This window comes from Chionomys nivalis, chromosome 13 (genome assembly GCF_950005125.1).
Source record: "Chionomys nivalis chromosome 13, mChiNiv1.1, whole genome shotgun sequence".
NCBI classification, from domain to species: domain Eukaryota; kingdom Metazoa; phylum Chordata; class Mammalia; order Rodentia; family Cricetidae; genus Chionomys; species Chionomys nivalis.
The window spans coordinates 62,066,903-62,085,825 of NC_080098.1; the positions used below are offsets into that span (position 1 = coordinate 62,066,903).

Below are 18,923 nucleotides of genomic sequence, written 5' to 3' on the forward strand. Positions count from 1 at the left end.
TGGCCAATGGTGACAGCCTCTCCTGGTTGCTCAGTCAAAGAGATGAGTCACTCTCCACTGCGCATTTACTCTGATACTATACCCAACCTGGACCCCGCTTCTCCCCTCTCCACAACGCTCACTTCAACCCCAGGAATTGCGGTGGTCTCTGAGATGATCTCCCTGCTCCCCTTTTCCCCCACAGTCTAGTTCTTGGGAAAGAAAGTCATCCCTGTCGTTGTGCTGAAAACTGTGCCGATTCCCTTCTGTTTGGGATGCAAGCCAGACTCCTTTCAACAGTCCAGAGACACGCTTCTGCTGCTCGCCTTGTCTTCCCGGACCTCACGTTCCCCCGCCTCCACTTTCCCCCACTTGTTTCATGCCAGCCACACTAGTTGCTTGCTATTTCTGGAACACAGGAGACAATTGCCAGCCTTAGCTCCTTCACGGTGGCTGTTCCCTCTGACCGGAAGCTGTTCCCGCAGGCACCCACGTAGTCAATTCCACGTGAGTTATTTAGGTGTCTGAAGTCCATCCTGTTTTAAGCCACTGGATCCCCCCATCTCCCTCTTCTCCCTCCCTCCCGTCATCTCCCTCCCTTGCTCTTCTTTTCTCTTCCTCTTTTCCCTTTTCCTCCCCTCCTCTCCTTCCCAGGTAGCCCACGTTGCCTTCTAATTCATTACGTAACTGAGAATGACCTTGAACTTTTGATCCTCCTGCCTCCACCTCCCAAGTTCTGGAATTTCAGCACCGTTACACCCAGTTCATGCCGCACTGAGAGTGGGACCCACGGGCCCAATGCTTGCTAGGCAAGCACTCCGCCCACTGAGCTAACCCATTCCCCATCCCATCCCATGTGTATTTCTAAACTGAACTACTTCTCCCACACCCAGTGGTTTTTAACATCTAATGTGTTGTATATAATTGAGTTATTATGACCATGGCTCTTTGTCGGTCTCCCTCTGTGGTGGTTAATTTGGGGTGTCAATTTGACTGGGCCCAGGCCTCACGCACAGGGCACCCTGTCTACTTACTGAGTAGTGAAGAGACAAACAGTAAGAATGACAAGCTAACTCTCCTTAGGGGTGTGCGGGTGGACAAGCAGTCTCCCACACTGATCAGGAGTCTGTCTCTGTTTCATTCTGTTGCTATGATAAAAACCATTCTGACCAAAAGCAACTTAGGGGTGGAAACAGTTTATTTGGCTCACACTTCCAGGTTATAATCCATCATTGAGGGATGTCATGGCAGAAACTTGACCCAAAATCCGTGGCAAATGCTCCTTCCTGTCTTAATCACAGGCCCATGCTTAGCAAGAGCTGGCTTTCTTATACTAAGACAACTTTCCCAGGGAATGGTGATGATGACAGTGGGCTGGGTCCACCAGCATCGGTTAACAATAAAGATGATCCCTCATAGATATGCCCCACGACCAGTGTGATCTGGGCAGTCCCTCAGTTGAGACTCCCTTCTCCGGTAACTCTAAACTATGTCAAGGTGACAGTTAAAGTTAATTAAAACAGAGTTCATTATTTGGTAAGATCAAGGAGAGTGACAGGAAGAGGTGGGGACAAGAAAGGGTTACAGGGGAGGAATATGACCAAAGTTCATCATATATACATAAATATGCATGTAGATTTCTAATGTCATAGTGAGACCCATCTTGTGCATCATTTATATGCTATAAAAACTTTCAAAGCAGGGCTGGAGAGATGACTCAGTTTGTCACTTGCCTGCTCTATAAGCATGAGGACCTGGGTTTGCACTCTCAGCACGCACCCACCTAATGCTAGGAGTGGTGACCCAGGTCTGTGATCCCAGCAGTGAGGAGGTGGAGGCAGACAGATTTCTGGAGCTCACTGACCAGCCAGACTTGCTGAACCTGTGGGCTCTGAGTTCAGTGATGGGCTCTGTGTCAAGATACAAGGTGGAGCTCAACTTAGGAAGATGGGCATCAACTTCTGGGCTCTCTGTGTACACGAATACAAGTATCTACACACACACACAGACACACACACAGGGGGGTGGGCAGAGAGGAGAGAACTAAAAAGAGATTTGGAGTCATGTGATCTATGGAATAAAGTACCCTTAAACCAAGAAAAAGCACAGGATTTGAATTAGATAGGTCTTTTTGGCTATTTCCAAGGGGAATGTCTTTATTCCTTTTCTTTTGCGGTGGTGAAACAAGTTAAGAGATGGAGAGTTTTTTCTGGCTCCCGGGTGGCGGCTACGGGCTATTCCAGCAAAGAGGTCACAACGGCAGGGCTTGAAGCAGCTGGTCACATTGCACCCACACGAAGTCATGAAACTGAGATCTTATGCTCACCTCATCTTCTCCTTTCTGTACAGTTGGAGACCCCATCCTAGGGAATGGTACCACCACAGTAGGCAGGCCTTTGTACCTCAGCTAACCTAATGAAGACAGTCCCCACAGGCACGCCCAGAGACCTGTCTCCCGTGATTCTAGATCTCGTCAAGGTGATTGTTAAAATGAACCATGACAGTTTCTCAGCCCCAGACGTGAAAACTAAGACTACAGCCATTGGCTGTCAGTTTGCTCTGTAGGTACCAAGAATGCAGCAGTTGTATGGCGTTGCTTCTTCTTGGTTGACCGTGACACACACACGGACAAGCAGCAAGAAAGAAGGGCGTAGGAGATAAGAGAGGAAAGAGTGACCCTGCCATTGGCGGCGGTGGTTAGACGTGGGCGCGAGAAGGTCTCACCAAATAATGACAACAGAGACAGAAGTAAAGGACATTATCAAAAAACAAAACAAAACAAAACAAACAAAACAAAAAGGCTATACCCTCACTCCAAGATGATGACAGCTCTTGAAAACAGTCCCCAAAGAATGAGATAGATGTCAACCAAAAATAATTGAAAACTGTGTGCATGCAGCCACTTCAATCACTGTAATTTCATATAAAACTATTAAAATGTATCCTACGTACCAAATGGAAAAATATGTAGATATTTGGAATTGGTGGGTTTTTAAAAAATAAGTTCCGATTAATGTTAAGTAAAAAATTACTGAAACTATTTTTGCATGTGTGTAGTAAAAACACAATTTAGAAAAATAACCCTACAGTCACTCTTGCGGAGGGTTGGCAGGGAGGAAGACTTCTTTAACCCCATTAAATGCCCTTAAGAGCATCTCCATGGTAATGACAGAAAATACCAGAGAGGAGGCGGATGAGCGAAAACCGGGTGAGCAACCGACAGATCTCTCTGGCTCTTCAGCCACCCACAAGCCTCCTGTGGATGTGTTCCATAGAAATGTGATCCATAGAACACTGGAGGGCAGCAGGAGGAGTTCAGTTCCATGGGCAAAGACAGTTAAGAATCAAGTGAGGTAAAGGATGGGCCTTAGCAGCCCCACCTGAGGTGAACTGAGAGTCAAGAGAGGGAGGCCGTACCCAGCATACCTTCTCCTGACTCAGTGGACCAAGATGCCCTGTTTGTGTTCATGTTAAGGCTGGCTTTCTACCCTTAGGAAAAACAATGGAACCTGTAATGATTGCCCTATTCCTCACAGCGAAAGTGGGTTTTGATTAAGGATGGTTGGCACTAGGGTCTGATGGGCAGAAAATGGTTGATCTAGCCTTTGGGGTGTTTTTTTTTTTTCTTTTTTTAAAAGTTTTTTATTGATTTATTGAGCTATACATTTTTCTCTGCTCCCCCTTTCCTCTCCCCTCCCCTTCAACCCTCTCCTATGGTCCCTATGCTCCCAATGCTCCCAAGTTACTCAGGAAATCTTGTCTTTTTCTACTTCCCATGTAGATTAGATCCATGTATGTCTCTCTTAAGGTCCTCATTGTTGTCTAGGTTCTCTGGGATTGTAATTTGTAGGCTGGTTTTCTTTGCTTTATGTTTAAAAGCCACTTATGAGTGAGTACATGTGATAATTGTCTTTCTGAGTCTGGGTTACCTCACTCAATATAATGTTTTCTAGATCCATCCATTTGCCTGCAAATTTCAAGATGTCACTATTTTTTCTGCTGTGTAGTACTCCATTGTTTAAATGTACCACTTTTTTCCTTATGCATTCTTCAGTCGAGGAGCATTTAGGTTGTTTCCAGGTCCTGGCTATGGCAAACAATGCTGCTATGAACATAGTTGAGCACATGTCCTTGTACAATTGAGCATCCTTTGAGTATATACCCAAAAGTGGTATTGCTGGGTCTCGAGGAAGGTTATTTTCTAATTTTCTGAGAAATTAACCTACTGATATCCAAAGGGGGCTGTACCAGCTTACACTCCCACCAGCAATGCAGGAGTGTTCTTCAGAGTGTTTTAGGACTCCCAAGACGTTGCTAAAATTCCTTGCATTGCTTGAGTTGCTACAGCTTGAGGTGATCTCAACTGCATTCTGCATGAGACCCGGAGAGGAGATCTGCCCGTACTTTCATCACAGCCACTTAATCCAGGGAGAGAAAATGACTTCTTGGAGACAGATGTGATTGTGCCAGAAGCTTCCAGATGGGGCCTTGGGTAGTTGAAGCTGAGATGTTTCATCAGAAAGCAGAGACAAGGGGTGGGCAAGCGCTCACCACGTGGTGCGGATGCAGCTGGCACCCATGGGATGTTGGCAAAATAAAACACTAGATGCCTGTCAGAAGTCTTTGTATTCTTCCTTCTTCAAAGAATTCATTTGTACACTGGTGGCCTTTGACTTTAGAGAACTGGTGGGCTAAAAATGCTTTAGCATTTCTCTCCAATTTACAAACCCAGAGACAGTTGGCAAAGCCCGTGGAAAGCCCTTGTGCCTCTCAGTGTACCCAACCTCAAAGTAGACGTGTAGGTGATTACGAAATCCATCACCGTCAGCAGCCAGATGGTACGTGCGTCCCAGGTAGCGTAGCAGTTGGTGTTCTCTCAGCTCGAGCAGTCCAGTAATTGAAAGAATAATGAAATGGAGGCTGAGAGTTATCGGTCTCCCTGTCTCTTCGTTTAGGTTGGTGGTGGGTAACCAGGTTAGGTCTTCATTTTCAGCTTCATTTCCTCCTTCTGTGTCTTCTCGCCACTCTATCTGAATGTCCTTGCCATTGCTCAGTTCAGACTCCCTGCTTCCTTCTTGGATCCCAGATAATCTCTCCATTCCATGTCCCTGCCAAGAACCCAGCCTTCGCCAGGAGCCTGTTGTGTCAAGTCCTGATGTAAGAAAGAGACATGGTATTCCACATGTGCCCCTTGTTCTTGGGAGACAGCACACGGGTGCAGCCATGGGAAAGACATGTCACCTTCACGTAGCCTCTGTAGTCTCTGATAGCCCTAAGATTCTACTCTTATATGAACTGTACATATTCTGATAGAACTATATGCAGCCATATCTATGTTGGGTGTGTGTGGTGTGTATGTCAGTTGACCACTGTCCCTCACTGTTGCTTCAAGACTCAGGAGCTATGGTGAGGACTGAAACCACTGTGCATCACTGTGTTTAATATTTGCATAGCCATTGAACTTGGCTACTTCTGTCACACACCTGCTCATCTGAAAAGTGTCTGGTCACCACTTGAAAAATATCCCGGCCCATGTGTAACATCAATAGATCTGTTCTCTGGCTGTTTGGTTCCATTTATTCTTGTTCCGCTTCTTGGTTTTGTTGAGTCAGGGTCTCTTCTTGCCTAGACTGGCTTTGCACTCACTATGTAGCTAAGGCTGGCCTTGAACTGACTGTGTAGCTAAGGCTAGCCTTTACCTTCTGGTCCTCCTGCCTCTGTCTTCTAAGCACTGTGGTGACAGTCATGAGTCACCAAAGCCTCAGAAGGTTGGCTGAGAAATTGCAGAACATTTTTAACAGAAAATGCTTTACATGGAAAATACCCAATTTGTAACTAAAGTTCAACCCTTGTAAGAAAAATGGAACAAGCTGACATCAAACTTCAGTGCCTGCCCAAAGGTCTTGCCTGTCTAGTGCTTTGTTGCTGCTCCTGACCCCTCATTTCCAGGTGTTCTTCATCAAAAGCCAGCGAGGGATGTCATCACTTGACCCTGTCATCGTGGCTTTCTATGCTTTTTATTTTTGACAGCTGAGAAAGTTGCTTTACAAGCGAAGGCAAAGGCCATTACTGAAATAAAATCTACTTGTAAGTGTAATGTGCCATTAAAGCTTTTCATGGAAAAAATAGGTACAAGAGTGTGGGCGTTACATGCTTCTCTCAAGGGCTGGAGAGATGGTTCAGCAGCTAAGAGTGCTTACCACTCTCACAGAGGACCTGGGTTCAAGTCTCAGCAACAACATCAGGTTCCTCAACTCCAGTTCCAGAGGATTCAACACCCTCCAGCCAAACACATGTGATGTACGCACATAAACCCACCCATGTAGGCGCTCACACACACAAACACATAAATTTTTTTTTCTTTTATTACATCTTTTTAAAAACTAAAAAATTCTCTCCAGGCATCAGGATGTTGACAGTGTAACTACATATAGCAGTTCACCCCCCGGGACTAAGTCACCAAATTTAAATCTTTAAGTCTTAGCTGTTTTTTCAAAGAGAAGCCACAAGACATTCTTAATAGAGTTGAAAAGAATGCCAACCACAGAGCAGGAAAACTAAATCTTGTCGGCTACCAGCAGAGAGAGAATGGAGAAGGGAAGCGGAGAGGCATGCCATGTACGTTCTTCAACAAGGAGCTCAGCCACATGGCAGGGAGGGGACCACTGGAGAAGAGGGAAGAAGCCAGAGGACCTGAGCACTCGTCCTCAGGCATAGGCCAGCATCCGAAAGAAAGAGGAAAGAAGGAGAAAAAGGGAACGTTAAGGAACTCTGTGTCAGAAGGGTAGGCAGACCCAACCTCTTGGCAGCTTGCAGCAACTGCCCTTGTGGGAAATTCTTACTAGGTTGTATTCCTAAAGAATGATTCTTAGGGAATGTAAGTCTCTGGGAACCTTCAGTGGTTTGGTTTGGTTTTGCTATTTATGTCATATAGCCCAGGCTGGCCTCCAACCACGTAGCTGAGGGCAACCTTGAACTTGCGGTTTTACCTCAGCCTACCCAGTGTTAAGACCACCACACCTGTTTATGCAGCGCTGGGAATGGAACCCAGGAGTGTGACCAGTGCTAGCTGAGCTCCATGAACTGGATCACACCCTTAGTCCCCTTGTTTAGCGATCCTACAACAAGGTATTTATGTAACCTGTGTTTTTAAAATTCTAAGAAATATGTTATTGTTCAATATAATGACAGCAATTATGACACCGTGTACAGTTGTGGAACTCAAAAAAAATAAGAACTAAATATTAGCAAAAGCCAAAGTAATAATGGCTGATATTTGAGACTGAATAGCCATTATTGGAAATTTTTGAACACATTTATAATATTCCCACCTACATAAATCTTCTCCATGGGGGAACTAGATTATTACATATTTACTTGTATTTCCCATCTATATTTTCCATTGATTCCAATGAGCAAATATTAATTTCATAATCAGAAAAAAACTTTTTATAAAAATGACTTAACCATTTTCTATTTGACGTAAAACTATAAAAGAGCAATGAGTTCCAGGGTCTGGAGATAGAGTTTAGGGGTTAATAACACTGACTGTTCTTCCAGACAGCCTGGGTTTGATTCCCAGCACCCACATGGTGACCCATGACTGTTTGTAGCTCTGGTTGCAGGGAATTCAGTGCCCTCTTCTCCCATGCAGAATCCTGCACGTATATGAGGCACATGAGCTCACATAGCTACACATACATACACTAAAAATAAAATAAAAAATAAATAAATTATCTTTAGAAGAACCTTGTGTTCCAAAGGCTGGTACAGTGGCTCCGAGGGAAAGGGCCTGCGCTGTGCCTGATGGCCCGAGTTTCGTCTCCAGAGCCCACATGGTGGAAAGAGAGAACTGACTCCCACAAACTGTCCCTCGAAGTTCACTGCTGCACACAAAATTAGCAAATAAAAATGCAATTTAAGTTTTTGGTTTGTTTTTTTTTAAGAACCCTTGGCTCTAGAAATAACTCGCCAGGTTTCTTGCTATTCTGTGCCCATCTTTAAGCTCAAGGTCCAGTTTGTTGCATCTCCTACAGAACTGCCTGAGAGATTCAGCTTGCCTTTTTGGGTAGTTTCTCCAAAGCTCGCTGATAAAGAACTTTTCCATTTTACTTTCTGCAAAACAATCCAGTTCCTTCTGAAGCTGAACTGAGATGGAACTGATAGCAGGGCTCAGAGGAATTGCTAGGGCCTTCAAAACACAGCCCTGAGGTAGTCTCCCAAGCACAGCCAGCCAGGACAGCCTTGGAAACAGTGGCTGAAAACACCACCTTGCTCACCGGCCTCTTCCCTTCCCGTAGGACCATGTGTAACTCGGTCTGCTTCACAGACACCTAGGACAGAAAAGATTTGGGGGCTCGTCTTCACGGCTTGAAATTTATTTTTGGGGGGGAAATTGTCTTAGAAAACAGAAACCCGCAGGAAATATAGTTTTTGATAGTTTTGTTTTGGAGGGAATTTGAAGCCATTCCAGAATAAACCAGCTGTGTATTTTGTGTGAGTTCGTGCATACATGTGTGGGTATATGTGTGTGTGTATGAAGAGCTCTTCCTCAATTACTTATATTTTGAGGCGAGATCTGTCACTGGACCTGTATGTAGCTCACTGATTGCCATCCCACCGTCCTCTCTCACGTCCACCCTCCCAGAACTGCAATTATAGGCAGATGCAGCCGCACACAGCTTTGTTAAAAATGTGGACACTGGATATCTGAACCCGTGTCCTCAAGCTCGTGCAGCAAGCACTTCACCAACTGAGCTAGCATCTCAGTGTCTTGGAGCTGTGTCTTGAGACCACCGCCATTATACTCTAAGAAAATAAATACCCGAGAAACCAGGACGCCGGGCTCAGAAGTTGGCTCAGTGGAGAAGGCACTTGGCAACTTGCCAGGCAAGGACAAACAGCACAACTCAGATCCCCAGAACCCTCATCAAAACCTGAGCAGACTTAATGGTGGCCCGTGATCGCAACACTCACAAAGCCAAAACCAGGGCCTCTGGGACAAAGCAGCGCTACACTCGCCAGAACTGGTGAGCTTTGGGTTAAGTGACAGACCCTGCCTCAATAAACAAAGTGAGGAGCAGTCGAGGAGGACACCTAACCTCAACTCCAGTCCTCCACACGTGCACACACTAATGCACCCACACACATGTACCCGCACATACTCCAGCATACATACACGTGTAGATATACAACCTACACAAGTACACTAATAAAATAATCATCATCATAATTATTATTATGATGATGATTATTATTATACAGGATGCTTTTTAAATTATCTCCTCCTTACTGGGGATTAAGCTCAAATGGTAGACTGCTTGCCTAGTTTGTGCAAGACTCTGGTTCGATTTATCAACACACACACACACACACACGTGCACACAATCTCTTTCTCTAGTGGGAAGCACTTTTGAAAGCTTAACTAACGTTGATGCAGTTCAAGTTGTGTTTATTGAGTGTTCCAACAGATGCCTGCTAAGCAGGTAGAGGATGTCTAAGGTCCCCCCACCCCGCCTTTCTGCTGATGTCTGCACACTAAGCTTTGATGGAAATCACATTCACTCTGGTATTCTTTAGTCCAGCTACAAAAGTTCGGGGTGAACTGGAGGAGATAAACCAGTTTATAGCACAAACGAATCTACTGGCACAGAATGGAGGCTAAAACGTTTGTTAGCATTGGTAGGAATAGGAGTTGTTCTTTCTTCTCTTGACATTTCGTGACTGATGAAAATTCTTCACACAATTGCCAAATTAAGGCAAAAAGGAAACTCTCTCGATATTTACGATGCTCTCATCAGATAACCGATATAAAATATATCCCAGAATTATGCATCTCCTCAGACTTCAGTTTGTTCTTGGGATTTAGAGATAAACAAAGTTGGTCTCAATAAATCTCTCCAACATTGTAAATACACAGTTTCTGGTTCTTTCTCTTCTTGGGGCAAGAGGCCAGGTCCCACCAGCAGTTTAGATATCCTGGACTTTCTCAAAGATGTCATTGCATCAAACATACTAGGGTGTAGCCAAGGACTGAGAGGCAAACACAGGAGGTTTTTCCATGTGTGTGTCACTGCTGAAGATGCCGGCCTCTGGGGAAGCGAGCGTCAACCCCTTGAGCCAGTAATTGAATCTGAATTGAGAAAAAGTCCCGAGAGAGAAATATTTGCTCCTTAAAGGTTAAAATTCCAGACCTGGTGGGGTGGTGCACACCTGCAGTCCCAGTCCTCAGGAGGCGGAGGCAGGAGAATTTCTGTGAGTTGGAGGCTAGTCTGTCTACATAGGAAGTTTCAGGGACCCTTCCTCCCTTGTTGCTTCTTGTGAAGTATCTCATCACAGCAACAAGAAACATCCCTGCTACTCTGACATGAGCTATTACACGGCTGCTGTAATCATCACTTGAGATTATTATGTATCACCCTGGGGCCAGAGGTTTAAAATATAGTACCTCCTATAACCTAGAGGCTGTAGGGGTTGTTATCTTTTATTTGTGCCAGATGGAACCAAAGATCAGCTGAAGTGATTTGCTCAGAGCCCCATGGATAGTAAGTGGCAGAGGAGAGATTTGAACCAAGATCTTTCTAATTCCAAAGCCCCTTTGTCTAGAGGAAGACATAGCAAGGGGTTTATAGTCAGGAGCAGATCCTAGAAGCTGCTGTGGCGAGCATGATTTCTAGCCCTGTGATCTACTGCTCCTGTCCCAAAGGACTGTCCTTGGGTGTGTGACACACACCTCCCGCAGCAATGCTTGTGATCACCTAGGGAGATTTCCCGCTCCTCTCACTCCCGCCCAGGCTTCCCCAAGCCCAGGTAAATCCGTATTTGTGGGGGAGAGACTACAGTTGGCTCCAGTGTGTAGTCGAGGTTGGAAAGCGTCACTCTGAAGGGCTGGTTTTTAAAAATGAAGGAGTTGTGAGGAGCTTTTTTCATTTTCCCTCCTGCAAACAAGACTGTGTACAATCCTGCCGACAGCCCCCGAGCTGCTCCTGAGAAGCAGGACCTTTGCTGCTTCCTTGGTGTCCCTGTGCTGCGTGCACAGATCCCGCCTTGGTATCTGGCTCCTCAGGCGCCTGGAGGCAGCTGAGAACACTCAAGTCACCCGTGAGGGGTTGAAAGCAGCCATGGTGCGGTGGGGATCTCACCCCTGTGGTACCTTGTAACTCTGCTCACATAGTTTTGGAAATTATTTTAATATAACTGGATGAATCGTTTGTTGAATTAATCAGAAGTGTGACCATGAGTGGCTGAGGACCATGTAGAAAGTCAAATCAGGCTGAGATCATAAAATATGATCAATCGTTGAATCATGATGGTCTTTTCTAGGTGGTAGTGAGAACAGGATTTTGCCCTCTAGCCCAGGCTAGTCTCAGATTCAAAGCAATCCTCCTGCCTCAGCCTCCCAAGTGCTTGGGTTACAAGAAAGAGCCACTATGTCCAGCTTTGTTGTTGCTGATGCTGCTCTTGTTTGGATCCAGGTCTTCCTGTCACCCAAGCTGTTTGCTGTCGCATTTTCTGCGCACAGTTAGTTGAACCCACATCAGTAGTACCCAGGCGTACAGAAGACTGTTCTGTTTCAACATAACAGAGGGGCTGAGGCTGAGCTCACTGCTGGAGTGCTTGCCTAGCAAGCCACAGGGATTTACGGTTGGTCCCTAATACTGCCAAGAAAGAAAATGAGAGAGGGAGGCAGAGAATGGAGGGATAAATGCAAGAAAGTGGGGACGAGAGAAAGGGAAAGACCTAGGGAAGGAAAAAGTTTCATTAATATAATAAAGAAAACCACCCTCTTCTGGCCTAGGAGGTGGTCCTCTCAGGCCAGTGTGCACGGAGGGTTCTGTCTGCCCACAGTAACCAACCCAACATTTGCCTACAGAATGAGGTGGCTGTCCTTCTGAAACCCATATCAGAGAAGATTCAAGAAATCCAGACTTTCCGAGAGAGAAACCGAGGGAGCAGCATGTTCAACCACCTCTCCGCAGTCAGTGAGAGCATCCCCGCCCTGGGGTGGATAGCCGTGGTGAGTGTGGAAGAAATGCCACCGTTACCCTCCACCTTATGACATTTTTGGGGACCTCGGGGGCCACCTTCAGGTTCCTCGGTCTGTAGTCTGGTGCACGGAAGGAGGGCTCCTTCCAGACTGAATGTGTCAGCTTTCTCTTAGCCTGTGAAAGCCCAGCGCTTCCTACTCTGAGATGGGGAAGGTTCCTCCAGCCTTTACAGTACAATGTTTTGCTTCCAACTCTTCCCCCATTGTTCCGTTGCTTTTCTTCTGCTTCTTAGAGGTATTTTCTTTCTTATCCTATTTTTTTTTCTTCTATGCTTGGGTGATGGTCCTGTTTTCTCAGTCCCCCAAACCTGGCCCTTACGTCAAGGAGATGAACGACGCTGCTACCTTTTACACTAACAGGGTTCTGAAGGACTACAAACACAGGTATGCACCTTCCTTTGCTGGCTGTTTTTCAGACATTTGCTCCTAAAACCTAGCATGTTTAATCACCAGTCCCTGTCCTGGTGTCTGCGTTGGTGCACTGAGTAACCTTGAGATTGAAATCCCACACTAGAGCTCTTGGAAGGCAGAAACAGAAGGATCAGTAATCCAGGGTCATCTTTGCTACATAGCAAATGTGAGATGTGCCTGGGTCACATGAGACCATGTCTTCAAAAAATGAGTAGGCTGGCGAGAGGACTCAGCAAGCTTCTTGCTGCCAAACATTGACCTGATTTCAGTTCCGGCAACTCACAGAGAGAATCAGCTCCCACAGGTGTCCTATGACCCCCACATGCACACCTTGGAGTGCATACCAACACACACACATTAAATGAAAAGTGTAATAAGGAAACAAAATAAGGGACTGGGAATCGCTGGAGTTAGCAGCAGTTGCTGCTCTTCCAGGGGACCAGTTTGGTTGCATTGTGCAGTTCACAGCCTCAACTCTAGGGGGCCTAACAGCCGCATGTGGCCCCTGCAAGCACCTACAGGCACCTGCACATACCCACACGGGGACACACATACGATCATACATTTTAATTTTTTTCATTTCTTTCATGCTTAACAGATGTTTTTCTGAGCTCCATTTGTTTGTTTCCACAAACAAAGCAAGCATTGCAAACATATCTCCATTTTTTCTTACAAAATCCAGAGACTCTCAGACAAATCTTTTTTTTAATCTTAAAAAAGTACATTTTAGCCAGGCATGGTAGCACAGGCCTCGAATCCTAGCACTCGGGAGGCAGAGACAGGTGGATCTCTGTGAGTTCGAGGCCAGCCTAGTCTACAAAGCGAGCTCCAGGATAGCCAGGACTACACAAAGAAACATTTTCTTGAAAAAAAAACCAAAAACTACATTTTAAAATTCTAGTTGTATAGCAAAAGCCACAAGGAGAGAGATGTCAGATTCCTGAATGGCACACCCAATCTATCTATCTATATTTATATCTACCTCCATTCTCTTTCAGTGAAGAACCTGCCCCCACTTGACCACATGACACCACATTATGGATGTCTGTACTTAAAGAATGAGCCTATATGATAAAACTTTTTCTTTTATGCTTTGAGAGAGTCTCTTGATGTATCCTGAGCTGACCTCAAACCCAGGGTTATTCTCTTGTCTTGGCCACCCAAGTGCTGGAATTACAGGCATGTGCCCCCAAGCCCGGTGGAAATTTCCACTGATCAAAGTGGCCGTAGTAAGTGGCTACATAGAAATGGGGAAGTCCAGAACCAAGGTGGATGAGACCAGGCAAAAGGGGGGCAAACCCAGATTGAACCTAACTGAAATAGGATCTGGAGGGCAGACAGCTGCTGTCTGAACAACAGTCAACAGCTGTGGAAAGGACAGGTGAACCAGGGGGGTTTGTCTGGAGAACCAGCGTGGAAAGATCTGGTATCCTGATAATGGATCCTAGAGAGGAGGAGCTGAGGTTAGAAGGAGAACACACTCAAATGGGGATAGACCAGGTAGAGAAGATAGCTAGGAAAAATATCTCTTAACCTATTTACTGGTTGTCACAAGAGTCCTCCCTCTCCATGGGCTCACAGCTGGTTAAGTGTGCCATGGCCAGTTCCTGATGACTAACGAAGGAACTGAGATAAAAATAAGAGTGTGGTCTTCCACTGTCTGACTCTGGACTCAAGTAGCTCTCCATCCCAGCTCCCAAGTGGAGCCAGCAGAAGTCATCAGTCACCCAGTATGGGGCCTCCTGGGGACATCCCTTCTTTATTCCTGACTATTCAGATGGCAGGAAGTCAGAGGACCTGAATTCTCTAGATTATCATCACCTTGGTTATCTTACTAATGAAGATATGAACATCAAAACCACAAGATACATTTTACACAGAGCATACAAGCATGTATAGCACATACCAATACCTACCCTTGGTTCTACCCATTGGCCAAGATGGTACCCATTCAAAATTTGCATTGATTTTTTTTTTTAGAGTGGAATTCTGCCGACCAGAGTAAGTCACTTGCCTTGCCTTTGCCAAGGTGTAACTTCCCAATTTCCAGACCCAGTAAAAGTAGAGGGAGGTTTCTCAGCTTCCATGTGTCTGGGTTCTGTTCAACTAATCTCCTAGAGACTAACTTCAAATAAAAGACACCATGCGGTTAACCCTATAGTTGTTCCTATAATTTTCTTTAAGTCAAAATAATACTGCGATGGTTAAGTGAGAAACATATTTACATATATAGATTTGGTCTTCTTTGGTTGTCAGAATTTATCATGCAAATTATTCCTACCTAGACAGATTTGGCCCCCATTGGTTGCTAAAGTCTTCAGTAGAAACCATGTCAAATATGTAATTCGATACCTCTAGTGTGTGTACATTGCCACGTCTGTGTGTTGTGTAAGGGCATACACACAGAGGAGACACGTCTGCATAGGCAGAGCATGTAGGTAAACACAGGTACCGATTTACATTGAAGTAAGTCTCACCTTCTTACAGCTGCTGTGCACCTGTTTCTATGTCCAAAGCACTTATTCAAAGCCCCGCAAAACCCTTTAGAACAAGACGCTAATGAGGCAGATCCAGGAAACTACCTTCACTTTGGGGTTTTTCCCATGAGAGTGAAGCAGAGCCTCGCAGATCCCAGCCATAGAGCCAACAAATCTCAAACTGTAGGGAAACAGCAGAGTTTGAAGAGTGACCAGGATTCCAGTTCTTACACTAGCTGCTTCCTCTTTGATATCACAACTCCTGACCGAAGAGATTCATTATAGCTCGGGCTTGGGGAAATCCAGACCATCATAGCTGGGAAAACATGGCCGTGGGGCTGGCTTGGCAGCTGAAGCAGTGAGAAGTTGCTCACCTCTGGGCAGGTCAGGAGGCAGAGATGGAACAGGAAGTGGGGATAGGCTGTAGACTAGAAGGCCCACCCTACAATGACCAATCTCCTATAAATAGGCTCCACCTCTAAAAGGTTGTGCAGCCTCCCAAAACAATGACAAGGCCTTCGGACCAGTCTTCATACATAGGACTCCGGGAAGGACCTGTCCCATCCAAACCGTGATCGGCTCCCTGCTCACTTTCCCTCATGGTATGGCTTATCGAGTGGACTATTGGCATGCTGCTGGCACTCAGAACATTTCAAGGGAAACAGTATGTTTTCAAGAGGTTCCCTTCTATGGTTATCTTCAGGTTAGTGACCGAAGTAGATCATCAAGTTTTTGCCAACTCTAAACCCAGTGTTTTCTTATTTGCTGATTACTGCTTCCTTCAAAAAGTCACAGGAGCAGAAACTGCCCAGGGAAACACAACAAAGGTGATGATGTGATTAAAACATGAATTTCTTACGGAATTAATAATAATTCTTTTATGAAAGAAGTGCACCCACTTGCCTATTCTAACAGCTCTCTCAGCCCCACGTGCTAGCCCTCTTAAGGCAAGCTTTCAACTTGCTCTTCGTTCAATAAAACAAAATCTGATCAAGCTCCACAAAGCTCGCAATGTCAAGAGCATCCAATTAAGGTATCCAATGAGAGTCCCTATTGAAGAATGGTGTCTCGCCTGCTGAGAAGAAAACATTTCTCTTATAATACCAACTTCCTCAACCTTCGTAGTGAGTAGACGGCTCTAGTCAATCATACTTCTCAAGCCAAGTAACTCCTGAATTATTAGAAAACCAACTGAATGCCTTAGTTCCCATTTGTCTTTTTTCTACTTTTCCCAAACCTAGAAGCACGCTGTCCTTTATCTTGTATGGGAAGGAACTCAGAAGGAAGGTTTTGCTCTCTGTAGTCACCTCCACTAGGAATGGCACCCTTCCTGTGTGTCAGCTCCATGTGGTCAGATCCTCTCTCTGTGCCGCTTGCCCATACCTGAAGCTGAGAGCACTGGCCATCCTCCTGCCTCCCTCCGGAGCACTCTTCTGGCTAGAGGGCACTCGCTTTTAACTCTCCAGATCACTGAGTGTAAAGCTGTGTTTTCTAATGCTGCTCTCATCCGCTCTCTTTTGTAACAAAAGTGATCTTCGCCACGTGGATTGGGTGAAATCCTACCTCAACATCTGGAGCGAGCTTCAGGCCTACATCAAAGAGCATCACACCACAGGCCTCACATGGAGCAAAACAGTAAGTACCAGTCCCTCTGGCGACCTTACACCTGGGCATCAGAAGGTCATAGAAACACTTATGAGAATGTGCATTCCATGTGGCCTAATAATCGTAAGCTTTAGACTTTACCTCAAGATAGGAAAGGAGCTTTATGGGAACAGCATTTTCTTGACGAAACCCTGAAAATTGTCTGCATGGCATATGTAAAGGAAGCGGCTATGCTGTCTATGATAGGGCTGCGAAGGGAGTATTATTCAGCCATAAAGGATAAGATCGTGTCATTTGAAGGAAAAATGGTGCAAACCATAGACCACCATGTTAAAGGAAATAAGCGAGACCCAGAAGTACAAATTTCTTCTGGTCAAACTACATGATAAACATCTATACTTAGGAAAATGCCATAATGAAACCTATTATCTTATACAACTAATACATGCTATTCGGAAAATTGATGGAATACTAACACAGAGGATCCTACAACCATTAAGATTAGCCTGGGTGGTGATTATATGGAGAACAGCCCATTACCTACCATGAAGCCTCAACTCAAGGATAAAGGTTTATAAGCACCAAACTGGCTTTAAGAAGCAGGAATTAAAGGGGGCATGAGCTTTGAAATGGGCATAGCTATAAACAAAATATCAATGAAAAGTTCTGAATATTTCTTTTGATATAGCAAACTTTATTGAACCATCTTTTATAATAGCTAGATCAATCGGCCTGGTGTTTTTTGTCTTGTTTGGCTTTTGTTTGGTTAGTTTTGGTCAGGGGAGGGTTGAGACAGTACCTTCTAAATTCCAGGCCAGCCTGGGTAACCTTAGATGACCTTGAACTTTTCATTCCCCTGACTCAACCTCCTGAGTGCTTGGATCACAGGCATTCGCCACCGTGCTCAGTTTATGTAGTGCTGAGAACTGAACTCAGGGTCTTAAGCATGCTGGACAGTGCACCGGTTAGACCACACCTCCTGCTCAGTCCTCGGACTTCAGCTGTGCCTTAGTAGTGGAGTAAACCAGCTTTTATGTGTTCCCACTTAAATTACATGGAAACCACAGTGGCCCTGACCTCTCAAGCCTTGTCTGGGTCATCCCTACCTCACTGAGCATTGCAGCGATCTCTGGCTGCCTATGGCAGCCTGAGCATACGCAATGCTTAGATCAGTAGTTCTCAACCGGTGGGTCGTGATCCCCTTGAGGTCCAACAGCCCTTTCACAGGGGTCCCCTCAGAGATTTTACATACTAGATATTTACATTTTAATTCATAACAGTACCAGCTTTACAGTTATAAAGTAGCAACAAAAATAACTTTATGGCCTGGGAGTCACCACAGCATGAAGAACTGAATTAAGAGGTCGCGGCATGAGGAAGGTCGAGAACCACTCACTGGCTGAGCTAAAGGCCAAGAAACTGCTGTTTCCACATTTGATGTCCTCATACTTCATACTGTTTTGCCTCCATTGCAACGTCCTGAGAGGATATTGTGCTGTGGTCTTGCTTTCCCAGAGGTCGGTATCCTTACATCTTCCCTGTGGCTCAATTCGAACATCACAGCTCTGAAAAGCATCTGTTGCTCTTCGTCAGCTCCCTGTCAAGGGTGGCGCTCCTCCTCTGTGCTTGCGTTGTTTCCTGAGTCTACCTTAGCTATGCAGTTACGGTCTCTGGTCTCAACCACTTAGGAAAACTCGGTGTCCAGCTCCTGATGTAGCGCTCAGAGTGCGTGCTCAACAAACGGTGTCAAATACATATCATTGGTATTCTGGGACCCTTGGGACCTTCCTTGCCTCCTCGAGTCTGTCTGCTTGCTTTCCATGGAAAGCCCCTTCCATTAGAAATGAGTATTCCCTTCAAATAGCCAGCAGTGTAACCAAAGAAAGGGGAAGTCACACATTTGTGAATTCCATCCCAAATCCCACGGACAGCTGTGCTCCAGGACTCGGCCCTCGGTGAGTGCAGAGGGCAGCAGGCTCAAGAGTGGGGTGATTATGATTTCCAAGTGTTCGGTGCAGTGTGGGGTTCCTCCAGGTGTCCCCCAACAGGTACAAAATGTTAGCAGTGACCCCCCCTAGACTGATGTCCATGTGTTTCCTCCTTTGACTCTCCCACAGCATTGACATGAACTGCACAAAACATATTTAAGCTGGTGATTTTCCTTCTGCCTACAATATGATGATGTGGGCAAGAGACTTCATACATTTCTAAAGGGCTTTAAGAAGGAGGGTGTGTGTGGATGGGGTGAGGTTTTTGTAGACTGATTATTTTTCTTTATCTCTTTCAAATGAAAGACTGTTTGTTTTGTTATAAATCTATGTGTCATACAGGGGGATTGTCACACCTCGGCCGTGGGGATAAGCCACCCTTGGAGAATAGTAAGCTGAAGATTAGGAGTCTTTGGA

The 18,923-nt window shown here is 45.4% G+C and overlaps 1 protein-coding gene across 2 annotated transcripts in view; it reads left to right on the top strand.

Moving 5' to 3' along the window:
* Positions 1-18,923, top strand: part of Cap2 (cyclase associated actin cytoskeleton regulatory protein 2) — a 135,165-nt gene that overhangs the window by 80,706 nt on the left and 35,536 nt on the right. For both annotated transcript variants that reach the window (XM_057788032.1, XM_057788033.1), the window contains 3 exons: positions 11,852-11,995; positions 12,324-12,409; positions 16,443-16,548. In XM_057788032.1, coding sequence (XP_057644015.1) covers positions 11,852-11,995; positions 12,324-12,409; positions 16,443-16,548 — 336 coding nt within the window. The remainder of the gene's footprint in view (positions 1-11,851; positions 11,996-12,323; positions 12,410-16,442; positions 16,549-18,923) is intronic.